This window comes from Stegodyphus dumicola, chromosome 2 (assembly GCF_044657685.1).
Source record: "Stegodyphus dumicola isolate Sdum_Otavi_A_Nest chromosome 2, ASM4465768v1".
Lineage (NCBI taxonomy): Eukaryota > Metazoa > Arthropoda > Arachnida > Araneae > Eresidae > Stegodyphus > Stegodyphus dumicola.
In genome coordinates this window covers 70,164,390-70,178,836 of record NC_140769.1, presented here as the reverse complement: position 1 = coordinate 70,178,836, position 14,447 = coordinate 70,164,390, and the positions used below count along the sequence as shown (strand labels likewise).

The 14,447-nt window shown below is 32.7% G+C and overlaps 1 protein-coding gene across 1 annotated transcript in view; it reads right to left on the bottom strand.

Moving 5' to 3' along the window:
• The window catches only part of LOC118191832 (adipokinetic hormone/corazonin-related peptide receptor variant I-like), a 572,901-nt gene extending 559,228 nt beyond the window's left edge, over positions 1 to 13,673 (bottom strand). The window contains exon 1 of the mRNA XM_085810764.1: positions 12,938 to 13,673. Within this exon, the coding sequence (XP_085666890.1) occupies positions 12,938 to 13,468 (531 nt within the window). The 5' untranslated portion in view covers positions 13,469 to 13,673. The remainder of the gene's footprint in view (positions 1 to 12,937) is intronic.
• Positions 13,674 to 14,447: the final 774 nt, after the last annotated feature.

The following is a 14,447-nucleotide window of genomic DNA, read 5'->3' as shown; positions in this document are numbered from 1 at the left end:
CCGAAAAATTAAAAGCAGCAAAAGCCAATTTTGAGTTTATGTTAATATTTTGAGTTTGCAGGCCTTCGAAAAGTTGTTGGGTCAGTTTTCTCTAAACCCTAAAAGACCCTCACCCTAAAGAAATCAAGTGATTGGAGGCCATGTGGAGATTACAGGGCTCTTAATAATAGCATCACTCCTGATTGATATCCTCTACCATTCCTCACCGACTGTGGCTATATTCTACATGAAAAGAAGACTTTTTCATTCATTGACTCAATTAAAGCTTATCAACAAGTTCCAATACACGAAAACGACATCCCCAAAACGGCCAATGCATTCAAAAACCTCAAAAATGCGCTTTTTCACGTTACTATGCTGGTTCATCCCTCAACTGACGCTACTATATCTCTCACATGTGATGCTTCAGATACAGCTATCGGGGCCGTTATTCATCAAATTGACCAGGGAGTGATGCGTCCATTAAGTTTCTTCTCACGCTCCTTAACTGACATACAAAGAACGTACATCGCATGTGATCGAGAGCTCTTGTCCATCTACACTGCAATAAAGCATTTTAGGTACATATATTATATATATATATATATATATATATATATAAGGTATTTCAACATTTATACGAACCACAAACCTCTCATCTTTGTTTTTCAACAAAATTTAGACAAACCACTCCCAGACAACTAAGATAATTGAGTTACATTGCTTAATTTTCAACGAATATTCGCTTCGTCAAGGTTGAAGGAAACGGTGTTGCAGCTGCTCTTTCGAGAATTAATACCATCTCTTATCAATTGCGCAGCTATTGCAAAATTTCAAGGTGATGAACAGATAAATATTTTCAAAAACAACCTAAGGCTGAGAATGGTTCAAATTCCCGTTCCAGGCACCGACAAGTTGATGTATTGTGATGTTTCTACCAATAGTAACCGCCCATACATCCCCTCACTTTCGCCGACAGATATTTTCTTCTATTCATACCCTATCTCATCCGGGGATTAGAAGCACAAGAAAATTAATCACGAAAAGGTTCATATAGCCAAATATCAATAAATATTGTCAGTTATGGTGTAGGTAATGTATAGAATGCCAACGATCAAAGGTTCAAAGACATACAAAGTTAGCTCTTATGGACTTCAAGTTTGCCCCTGAACGTTTTCAACACGTTCACATTGATATTGTTGGACTCTTGCCTTCATGTCAAAGTTTCAGATACTTACTAAGGATGATTTGTCGTTTTTCAAGATGGGCTGAAGCTCTTTCTATGGCAGATCAATCAGCAGAAACCTATGGCGGATCCTATGGTGGATCAATCAGAAGATTCAAAGGGAATGATTTCAACCTGCATTTCTCTTTTTTTGGAATTCCACAGCGACGTCAGTTTGAAAATCGGCTCTTCTCATCTTTGACAAAATTCTTCGGTTTTCAAAAATCTAGAATAGCGGCATACCATCCATAATCGAACGGATTGATTTAGCGACAACACAGGATTATAAAGGCAAGCTTGAAATGTCATTTATAACAAAGCAAATCTTGGGTAAATGCTTTACCTTTGGTTCTTGTCGGATTACGGGTTTCACTGAAAGAAGACATAGGATATTCAGTCGAGCTTCTTTACGGATGTCCCGTCTGTTTACCCGGAGAATTCATCACCGTGATCCCTAATGTCGCACACTGAGAGTTCGTGCGAAGGCCACAAAGCGTTATCCCGTAACATGAAACTTTCTGCAACGACTATCAAACACCGAGTACCAAAGTATTTTGACATTGAAATTAATGGAACTGTCAAAAGAATTTCAGTTGATAGATTGAAATTATGTTTTACCATAATGAGCAATAATGAGCAGCCTCCTGAAACTCATAGGCACATGGATGATACAAATCTGCACGCACATTACGAACCTCGCGGAAAACGTTCCCCACCAGGCAATCACAACTATACCACACGCATTGAGAGGACAATCAGGTTTCCACCTCATTTAAAGGATTATGTCTCCAAATCGGTTTCGCTGGAGTGTATGGCATCTTCAATGTTTCTTCTTCATCTTATTTTTAATTTTTGTACATTTTAATTGTCGTAAAATGGCATCACAAAAAGAGTGGTAGAAAGATAAACATTCATTGGAATTTTGTTTTCAAAAGGCTACTTGATATTTCTTCGAATCTTGATAGACCCGTTCAAAAATTGTTTAAAGGAGTTTGTTCTTTATAATATATTAATAATACTTTAAGTTTTATGAAAAGCACTTCCACACTAGAAGTAACTTTTCCGGGAAATGAACTTCTCCCTTTCTGTTAGAGGGTTCCTAGCCGAAGCAATTCCACTTAATCGACATGCCGGCTTTCTACGATGGCTCTTTTGCAATTGAAAATAAATGTGTCACTTATATTTGTATTCAGTGTAGGTTTTCGCGCAAATCAGCCTATCAGATATTTCCGAACATATGTCTTTCGACGAGCAACAACGGAACGCTTTCAAGTCTGATAACAGTTCCACACTTAGGAGATCTTTCTTGATCAAAACTGGAAGGTTTTCAACATTTAGCAAGATCTTTTCTTGGCCAAGTATGGAGGAGAGCTAGAAAAAATGTCTTTAATTTTGCTTTGATTGGAGATCCAAGTTCGATATCCCAGGAGCTGTTACCTTTTGTAAGGTGTATCATTGCTCAGACTTGTGAAGGAATGAAAAACAAGGATAGTCGAGTTTTTGTGTTCATCCTAAATTGAAATCTCCTTCATCAGTCGCAACATGGTAATTTCCCCGGATGTGATTTTTCTTTCACACCCATAATATTGTAGCGTTAAACCTACCTTTCCTGACCAAGTTGTCTTTAAATAAACGACCTGTTTCTTTTGACTTTTATAATGTTTTTGAATGAACATTCAGTATTAAATAAGGACTAAGGTTCACCAATAATTTTTTATTATTATTTAAACGTATAGTCCTTTCTTTGGATTTTTTCCAATCATAAAAAGTAAGATATTTAACTCTGGCATTATCAGGTAATTTTTTCTTTCAGGTTTACAATTAATTGAAAATATAATATCGTCTATCAGAAAATGTATCGTTATGTATTGCAAGTTAAAATGAATATTGATGTAGTTAATAGTTATACTTAGTTTCCAATATTAAGGACCATTAATGCTCATGAATAATGAGTAACGTTAATAATGTGTTAATGCTGTTTACATTTAGGCTTTAATCTTTGAGGTATTTATAGTCTTAAATTCCACTATACGATAACAATAGCTATAGGTATGAATATAAATATTGCAAAAGCTCGGTTTCAGAGGGGAAAAAAATGTAAACGTACGCAAGTTCCCGGAAATAATTAACGTTTTAAATTTAAAATTTCATTAATATCTGGCACTAATGTGTAATCAGTTTGATATTAATTTAACTTCTGTAGCTCTGATTGAATGTTTTGTGGATTTACTTAAGAAAGGACGCATTTTTAAATATAACTTAACTTGATGCCATCTAACACCAAATTGTTTAAAACTGATTTAATAAGCCTTATGGTTGATTTAAATACTAAGGATATTTCATTAACAAATATATTTTTTCCTTTGATAGATTCAAACCACAGATCTCCGATTGCTAGCTGGACAGGCTCCGCAAGAAAATTCCTCCGAGGATTCAACTATTATTTATATTTTACACCGGTTAAAAGACAGTTGGAGTGCAAGAATAAATTGTCTCTGCATCAATTTAGCCAGTCAGCCAGATACAGATGATGACGATCCATTGCCAAAACATTTCTAGTCGAGTGCTTCTTTTGAGTTATTTAATATTTCATAATCAGGAATAGTGAGAAATCATTTATGAACTTCTCGACATTATTCGAATATAGGATTTTCCGGTTGCTAGTCGGACATGATCCTAGTTGAATTACGAGAGAACACATAGGAAAACGCAGTAACTTATCACAGGATAATTTTTAATTTGATTCTTCACGTTTTGAGGTTGTAATTTATTTCAAATTCTTATTAAATTCACACTTTTAGGAAGGTAAACATTACAAACTGACGAAAAAAAAGACGATGTAAACAAGTTGGAATTTTTTCATTTTCTAATTTTCCAAATAGTTTTAATAAAATACATATAAGCAAGTATTTTCAACTGTAATTTTTATTTGAAATTTCGAAATACATTTTTGGTTATAACATAGTACACGCATTCAAAAAATACTACATGGTTTCAAACAACTGTTTAATTTAGTTATTCTCCAGATATGTTTTCAGTGTTACAGAAGGCTTGATGAGATTAAAAAAAAAAGACTGTTTATTCCAAACGTAGATGTAATGAATTTTGAAATAGTGCCGGGTCGAGAGATATTTCATTTAAACAAATGATATGAATAAATCAGGGCAAAAAGTAATTTGCTATGCGTTACTTCATGCAGTTGATAGAAGCTCAACACAAACGTTCTCTAGAAACATTTTACAGTCAAACTGAAGAAACTTACTTGCGAAAGAATTAAAGATTAAATTACTCTTTTTGAAATTCAGTCTAAGGGAACGAGTTAAGACAATTCCTTCAAGTTAAATTAATTGTTTTTATACACATTAATCTCAGAAGGTTTAACAACTAATAGTATAAGTTGTTATGCTAGTTGATGAATTATTTTTGTTTCTGGATTAAAATTTTATTAATATATTTTTTAGTTTGCTACTTATTTTTTATATATTTCACTTTATTAAATTTCTAAATAATTAGTTTCTATAAAACATTAAATACTTTAGTTAAAATTCAGTATTATTAAAATAAATTAAAAAAAAGCACTAAAATCGTGTGTTTGATGCAGATTCAATTAAAACAAACTAAAACCTAAAAAACGTGTTCTCGAAATGAATAGATTTAAAGTTTTCTCGTGATTTTTATGAAATATTAAGTTAGATTTTATGGGCTTCATTATCATTTAGCTTTTTATCATATGTGTTTTCAAGTTTTGGTACTGCTCTCTTTTGTTTGGTACCTTTACAATTTACACTATCTATTTTTTAATAAAAATAACTAATATCTATACAGTTAAATCTGGATGCATAAATTTAATTCATGTCTTCAGGCAATTCATCAACCAAAACAGATTTCTTCATAGGAACTAATTTAAAATGGATTAATTTGTCTCTGGGCCACAGATTATTGCTTGTTTAAATTTTACAAGAAAACTTTGTACTGAAAGGCGTAACCCAAAACCAGTGGAAGTAAAGAAGAAAATAAAACAAGAAAGATAACCACAATAATAAGCAGGTAAAATAAACGAAAACTTAATTTAATTTTATTATGCAATTCTAAAGAATAGCAGACCCATGAATGGAAAACGGTTAAGATACTAATGTTTGAATTCGGAATTAGTTTCCATAAAAGGGTCTTTAGAATTATATTTTTTTCATTTCTTTGTCTCTGAAAGAATGAACCTTGCTTAAAATTCCTTGGCTCTCGACACAAAGTGATTTGTCGTTGCCTAGGTTTAAAATGTTTTTGATAAAATGAGATACGGCGTTGACAAAATGCTACTATTGTGCTTTATGAAGCTGATATCTTTACGGGAATATATTTCATCTTACCAATTTTGCCTTTACTTCAAGTATCAAAGAACAAGGATAATTTTTTTTCTTCTGAACGTGCTTCTGCCACAGTCGCCATTTCTTGCTACTTCTGAGGTGTTCTAGTTCTTTACTGTTGAGCTCATTTTAAGGTTTTATATTAACTCCTCCATTCCTATATCGTTATCTTCATAGTTCGTGTCTTTTTTATAGACACAATATTATAGATAATAAAAAAATCCTATGTATCAAAGCGTGGAAGTCTCTGGGTGGAACTCGAACTCGTCATAACGTTGACTAGGCCAAGTTCATTCATTCGAAATATTTGTGATTTAATGCGTTTGTGATCCAAGGACAATGTACTTTACTTTTTCTTTCGTATAAAAATTTACAGTTTCCAAAAAATGGAAAAGTTTTTAATTTCAGATTTTATATACAGTAAAAAGGTGTACATTTTATTTTATAACTTCACCGTTTTCCTTGAAACAGACACTTCCAAGAGACACTCGTTGTTTCAACTCCCCAAAATGCAGCAAAAATTAAAACATGTGATTCATGACCTAACTGGCTCACGCTCTTTCCACAGTAAAGGTTTGTGTCAGTACCACACAAAAGAAAGTTCACTTAAAAAGACGAGAAATAGGAATGCACTTTCGGGCTGCTGCTGATATGAAAGCCTGCCTTTAGAGGATCATTTTTGTTGATTTTCAAATAAGAGATTAGGAAACGCAAAAGAATTTTTTTCCTGGACATAGGGACGATATTCAACATCCTTGAACTTGAGAAGTAGGCAGTTTTCTAAATAGTCTTGACAGAGGGTGAAAGCGGAAAGAGTATTTTTAAAGCCAGTTTCAGATGCAAATATTTTACTTTTGGAGGCTGTGAAAGCACGCATTCAAACTTGAACTGCAAACAATTAATCTTCATCGAATTCGTTCAGCGTCGAGTGCATAAATTACTACCGAACCGATTTTCGCGGCCTTTTTCGACTGCGTGATGTAAAGGAAAAGAAACTTCAGTCTTACTCTCGCTGTTACAGTTCTTCGCACTATTCGTGAGTGATGGTGTAGATAATATCTTCAGGTTTGCAATTTTTACTGGTATCATCAAGAGAACAGTGAGCTTTGAATAATTTAATTTTGAGGTAGGTATCTTCGTTCTTCAAGGAATTATGCGTTTTTGTTAAGAATTCGCCCTCTCATTTTGTACGTTTCCATTTGCTACGGTCTGAAAAGTAATTAGGTCTAATTTCGAGTACCTTCTTAATACTTGTAAAGTAATCTGCATTAATTGAATAAAGATCAGCAGCATTGATTTTTTTCGTGTTCAATACTTTGCTGATGCCATCTAGACGATATAGTGGATATGGAAGCTTACTGCGGTACCAAAGGTTCCGGGTTCAAATTTCGGAGAGAGCATTGCTGTAATTTACCCTCCCTTCATAGGATGCAATGATGGCGGACCAATTAAGTGCCGCCACAATAAAATGGCCAAAACTGCCGGCCTTAATAGTGAACAAACCTGTCGGCTATGGGTCCACTAATGAAAAACGTATATTTTGCCGACGGTTTACTTAGGAGGATTTTTCCGGGTAACCATGTATCTAATGATCCTCAGCGAGTAATCTGGCTATGATAAGACTTTCAAGGTCTGTAAAAATAATGATGTAATCCTTTTTATCTCAGAATTGTTTTACATATTCATAATAATAAATTTAGTGCATGCTAAAGAAAGAAAAAATAATGCAATCACATGCAAAAGTCGTGATATTTCATTATTGACACTATACAAGCAAGGAGTAAATATGGTTGTTATTCTCTAGTAATACGTTGAAAGAATATAACATTTATCATAACTTTAAAAATTGGGCACATATGATAGTTTGCATCATTAATTAATCTTGGATAATTTCTCTGTTGTAGTATACATTAAGCATAACATTTTACCCTGACAGAGCGGGGAAAAAAGCAAATACTTGAGTTTTGTAGGACGTTGAAATGTTTCAAAAACCTCCTTTTTTTTGCATATAAATTGCTGGTCATGTAAGTTTAAGAAACAATTTAAAAATTCTTTAGAAAAAACTGTTGAAAATTCAGGGAGCGTTTTAAATTTTGAAGTTTGAGAAGCAGGAAGAAAGCGTTTAGACAGGTTTCTTGTCATTTCCACAAAAGATGTGTTTTCAATACCCTGGAAACTGGGTTGTTATGTAACACGCGCCAGACTGAAATTTAAATTTCAAATATAATCTTTCACTAGTATTAAACTGTCAAAAGTATGTATTATAATTTCTGAGAGTGCCTTCATGAATGGAACTGAGCTTTGAAGACTTCTGGCGATTAGAAAATCTAAAACTTAAGTTCCTTATAAAATATGAAAGTACGTCTACCTTTCTATCAGGCTATCCGTACGGTATGTACGGCATAAGAATTAGTTGAAGAATATTCATTTAAAAAAGACTTTTTAACTAAAATGTCAAGCATCTACGCTTAATTGATAAGTGTACTGCAAAAAATTTTCACGAATAAATTAAGATTCCTTTCAAGTTCCCGAAAGAAACTTCATCCATGTAGCAAATGAATCAGAGAAGGATTATTATTGAAAGCTTCTCATGTTGCGTACATGGAGTATACGATACAGATTATGATATTTCGCTTGTTGAAGTAATACTAAAAAAATGTTATAGAGTCCTCTAGTCAAGATTACTTTTCAACACAGGTTTATTATAAGCAATCAAAATCGTAAAAACAACCTTGTATTTAGCGTAAGTATATTGAAACACTCAATCGATTTCGAGGGCAGCTAAAGGTCCCTCCTTATCAGGAGAAAGAAGAAAAATAAAGGGGAAGGAGTCTCAGAAACACGTGGTCCTTATCAGCGCTGCACGTGGTTATAACCGGATTTTTAATCAGAGTTGCACTGGCCGTCTACTTTTACTGAGCCATGCTATCTGATCAAACATGTAACACAAAGGACAAGAAAAATTAGCGAAGTTAAAAATAGGGAGCGAGGGGAAACTGCAACTTCACGCTCAAAATCTGATCTTCGAATAATGGAAAGCAACCACTGAACGGATTTTTATACCCTCTAGTAATACCAAACGTGAGGAAGTAACGCCATCTATCGGCAAAAATAACTGAACTATCTTAATTCAGTACCAGAGGGTATAAAAATCCGTTCAGTGGTTGTTTTCCATTATTCGAAGTTCAGATTTTGAGCGTGAAGGTGCAGTTGCCCCTCGCTCCCTATTTTTAACTTCGCTAATTTTTCTTGTCCTTTGTGTTACATGTTTGATCAGATAGCCTGGCTCAGTAAAAGTAGGCGGCCAGTGCAACTCTGATTAAAAATCCGGTTATAACCACGTGCAGCGCTGATAAGGACCACGTATTTCTGAGACTCCTTCCCCTTTATTTTTCTTCTTTCTCCTGATAAGGAGGGACCTTTAGCTGCCCTCGAAATCGATTGAATGTTTCAATATACTTACGCTAAATACAAGGTTGTTTTTACGATTTTGATTGTCACATTAGCGTGTTTCTCTTCTAGTCTATTTATTATAAGCTGTTGAACAGAAAGTTGACGAAAAAAGGAATTTAACAGTAAGCGGAGAATTGCCGACATACTCATTCTATAAATGAACAAAGAAAAATCTATTTTATATCACCAATAAAAAGAAAACGTTATCTCTTCTTTTCTACATTGTGGAAATGTCGGTTCTATTTTAGATAGTAATAGTAGCAATAGTGTCGCAAGTTAGTGAACAATTAAGGTATACTAGTTACATGCTTCATAGGTCCAATACAGAAACTGCATCTGACAATTAACAGCAACAAATGAGAAGCTATGCGGAGTTCGTATTTTAAAAATTTACACTCTAAAATCAAACTTTAAAAAATGTGAAAACCGTTTAGTTTCCCTATTGTATGTATGACAATGGAATTGAGAATTATTTAAAGAAAGCTAAGGAGAACTGAGAATTATTATTATTATACCCAAACTGCTGCTCACCAGCATTTTAGCAAACCGATTCATCTGAAACCGTTTATTGTGTTTTTCCCTGCTTAAATTTTCTGATTATTGCAGGTAAGAAATATGCTTTTATATCTTTTTCAGGCTGTTATGAGTTTCTATTTTATTTAGTCTTAATTAAAGAAATTGTACCTGTGTTTCGAATATTATTCCTTATAACTTGACATCTATTTTTTTTTTAAATATTGTACTTATACTTTTTATTTTATATTTTATTTAAATTTAAAATAAACCTATAGTGAAAAACGATGCAATGGGATAGGAAAAATTGCTATGAGCTATTTTTTAATAGTTTATGATGCATTAGGTTAGAAATTGCGAACTCTGATGAATTTTATAAAAGAAACAGTACATGTCTGATTACAATAAAAATTAACTAAACATAATAACCGAAAGAAGATAAAATATATTAAAAATTATTAATAAAAATAATAAGTTAAGAAAACTATTAAACTATTGTTAGAATAAATTTGTGTCACTTTTGCATAATGAAACTCGGCAACGTCAAAAACAAACGAGTGCCAAACGATATATACCGGCGAGAGAGGATTCTATTTATGTTCAGATACAAAGAAGTCTTAAAAATGTTATGTGCTAACGTTGTATTTGTGTTTCATTCTTTTCAACATGTTACCTTCTTTTATGGAATATATTCCTGATATTATTGCCTAATAGGTAAGCCTGATGTTATTTAAAACTTAAAATTTAATCTCTTGTAAGTTCTATATTTCAACACCTCGATTTAAATCTTTATAATTCTTAACTTTGATTTGTATTATGTTTGTTTTCTATTTGAGCCAAGCAAACTCTCTAACATGTTACATAAAGATTTCGTAGTTATTCTAGCTTAAGATTCTTTAATAAAACTGTGCTAAATAGAGGATAGTGTACTCAAACGCCTTAGCTGTGTTAAATATGCAATATATCAACTATAAACTAACCAGCTATGCTATTAAACCACAATTAACCAATGGACATTTCAAAAATATAAGACAATGCTTTAAACGTATCTGCAAACATTTCCCCATTTCGCATTTTAGTTAACCAAAACAAATGAATCTCGCATCACACATTTCGACCTACATTAGTAAACTATCATAAATAGAAACCAGGCATGAGTATGTGCTTAAAAAAACGTGCATGTATTATACAGAAAAAGCCGTTATCGCTGCAAAAATATGACTTTGGTGCAACCCTTTGTTTTCTTCCTTTATTTGTTTTTTATGTCCGGTAACTTAAGTTTCGTTATGAGAATGAACTAATCGTTCTAATATTTTTTTTCTGTCACATATCATAAGGTTGATAGATAGGTGTTATATCCCTCATATTTATGTGTACATTTGTCGTTCGTCTTTTCTGATATTTGAGCACGGCAGAACTTTTATCACCTGATATAATCTGGACCGGTAGACGAATCGATCGTGCCTGAATACTTTATTAAAACAGAATCTGCAATTGTTTTCTTTAAAACAATGTAGACATGAATTTCTATCAAAATTTTTGGGCATAAATAATTTCAAAATACTGAAATGTTAGAAATAATATCGACACTTATAACATAATTTTAATTTAAAAAAAAAAAAGAAAACTATATCTCAAAACTTATATTTTTAATTCAGAGTTTTAGGGAAAAAAATTAGATTTTATTTGTTAAAGTTTAAGTTTTAGAAGAGGTTCTTCGCTAAACGTTAGTAAATTACGAGAAAATATGAATCGTTTAATTTACTTATAACTTAACCTTAAACAGCGCAGAACTTCAGTTAATAGTAACAGAATAAAATTAAGCTCACTGCATTTTTTATTTAATTTTTTTAAGTGATTTCTTTATTTAACCGTAATTATTTATTTTAACTAAACAGTTGTACTGACAATGTTGTATCGAGTTATGCTAAAATCGTGTTTATCTAACGTCAAAAATGTATTTTGTTAAACTACAATTACACATATTTTGAAATAAAATTGTTTTACAGTTCACGTGCATCGTCATCTCTATTTTACCTGTGACAAATTTCTTTCCGTCAAGATTATCATTCAGCACCGAAGCGGAACCTTCTTTCGTAATATTAAATATTCCTTAACCTTTTAACCTGTTCATTTCCACTGTTTTCTGCTGCTATATGAATAGCGAATCTGACTGAATTAGTTCTTTGAAAAAATGCTGGTTTTGACACAAAACATGAATTTAATACTGAATTCTATTTTGGATATCTTCTCCATATATCCAATATATATGACACTTTTGTATGTTTAAGAAAACACACGCAATGCTTCACGTTTTATACTTAAATTTGTCAACAAATCAGTTAATAAATTATTATCACGAACGTGGTTAATGGGTGTTTATTGGTTTAATAAAACATGAAATGAATTTGTTTTAAACCAGCCGCTTTAGGTTAACTTCTTGATAATCTTTTATGGGAGAAGAACAAGACTATGAGGGATTACAGGATGACTTCGGCTACATAACCGTTTGATTTGCTTAAATTAGGGGCAGAATTTAAATTTTAGAAATTTCAGAAAGTTTTTCTTTAAGGGGGCTCATACTCCTTAAGGCCCTTATGATCTTCTAATGTTGCAAGAATGTGATTGTTGCAAGAATTGGGATATTTTATTTATTTTAAAAGCAATTACTTCCAACCTTTTACAACTGACTCCATAATATAGCTGTTTTGGAAACTAGTAACCAGAAAGTTTGTGTTGCCACAAATATTTTTGTAATTTAATCCGCTTTGGGACAAAATTTTCCGTCATGTTTCCACCCTGCGCGCACGATATTTTAAAAATAGCTAATGGTACGTACTTGAAATTTGGTGGAATTCTTTATATGGGCACTATTATCTAACTAAACCAAAAATCTGCTGAATATTTTAAAATTAAAAATTTTATGCACGAAAACATTATCAATTTTTTAATAAAATACATTTTATAAACTCAACTCCAAATAAAATAAAAATGTAACATGAAATCCTTAGAATTTTTGGTTTACAGTAGTTTCCAAATGGTATATAAGCTATATATTAAATATGGAATTAAATTATGCAACAGAATGTTTTAAACTCTGCGCGCAAGGTGGAAACATGCCGAAAACTTTTGTCACAAAGCGGATTAAATTATAAAAATGTTTGTGGCAACACAAACGTTTTGATTACTATTTCAGAAAGCAGATATATTATGTAGTCAGCTGCAGAAAGATGGAAGTAATTGCTTTTAAAGTAAATGAGTTATCCCAATTCTTGCAACAGTCACATATTCGAAGGTGTATGACTCCCCTTAAGATTATACATACATTGTTGTATCAGTTTTAACGTTCAAAAATGGGATGGAGACGAATATCTTAGAAAATGACATTGAGATTTCAGAAACTTACCTGAGGCACGCTGCAGATACCACTTGTAAACCACGCAAAATAGAGCATAATCTTCGCTCGTCTTTGAGCGTCGTTCACTCTCAGAGGGTGGACGATTGCTGAATATCTATCCAAGCTGATACAGACAAGTATCATCGATGACAGGTATGGTCCGAAAGCTCTGAGAAAGAGCATGATTCTGCAGGCAGCATCTCCTGCAATCCATTCCACAGTGATCCTCCAAGAAATTTCGAGAGGAATCATAATGAAAGTGACGATTAAGTCCGCGATGGCCAGATGGAGTATCATGGTTTGAATGCGTGATTTTCGCCTGCGATTTCTGATCAGACTAATAAGGACGGGTACATTACCTCCGGCAGCCAGAAAGAAAAGAATGCCGTACACAATCGCTTCAATTCTTGATTCGTGGGTAAATGTGAGAAGGTCCAGTACCATTTCTGTAGCGTTACTGTTGTTGGAGATGCTTATATTATCATAATCAAGTTTTTCAGGTTCTTCAGACATATCTGCTACTTCAAATACGGTATCCATTATAAGTAAAATGATTCAATTACTCGAGAAACATGCAGACTGATCACTGATGACGACTACATATTTCAAACAAGTCTAAATAAAAGCTGTCATGTTTCAGCAAAGAATTTATGTTTAGTTTTTCAGTTCAATTGTTTGAAAACAATGCAGCTTCAATTTAACTTCATTAAAATAAGCTAAATTTCTTAGAGTGCATAACAGATTCAATTTCCTAAAAAGAAAAAGAAATATGTAATTAGTTTAAGCGATTAAAAAAAAGATTAATAAGCGCGAAAATGTATGTCTTATAAAAAAATATACGTGGAATACGGTTTCAGTGCTTCATTCAGAATTTTGTTGCGAAAGCATGTAAATTCTAGCAAAAGCCATATTTCTCGATTTGGGGTAGAATTAGCATATGCTGCTCATATACTTCTAAGAGGACACGAGACAAGATTGAATGAAATTAGAACCCTGAGGCCAGTCAAATCCCATCGTCAATTTTAGATTCGTTGTTTCTCGATATAAATGAAAATGACACTTAGTGATTACCATGCGGTCTCTTTAGGTATCATTAATACAAAAAGTTACTCATAACCGAATTTGGCAATTTTCTAGTCACTATGCCAGAAGAAATTGCGTTTACACAAATGAAATTACCTTTAAATAAAATTTTGCTAGTCTGTGGCATCGATACATTTTTAATGATAATGATAAATATGGTTTCGGAAATCTGATTTGAAGACTTCAAACATTTCAAAATTATCTTTTAAAGAGATTGTAAAATGTTTATTGAAGAAGATAAAAGACCCTCCCCCGGGAAAAAAAAAAGCACATCACATGCGTAGATGAATCTACACTACTTTACAATGACAAGCAATACATACTACAGAACAGATGCAGTGAATCCTTTTTAATTTCCAAGAAAATGCTTAATATTTAAATTCCACACTTTTGAGTACTCAAAAGAGCAATTATGGCGGTACATTCGTTTATAAGT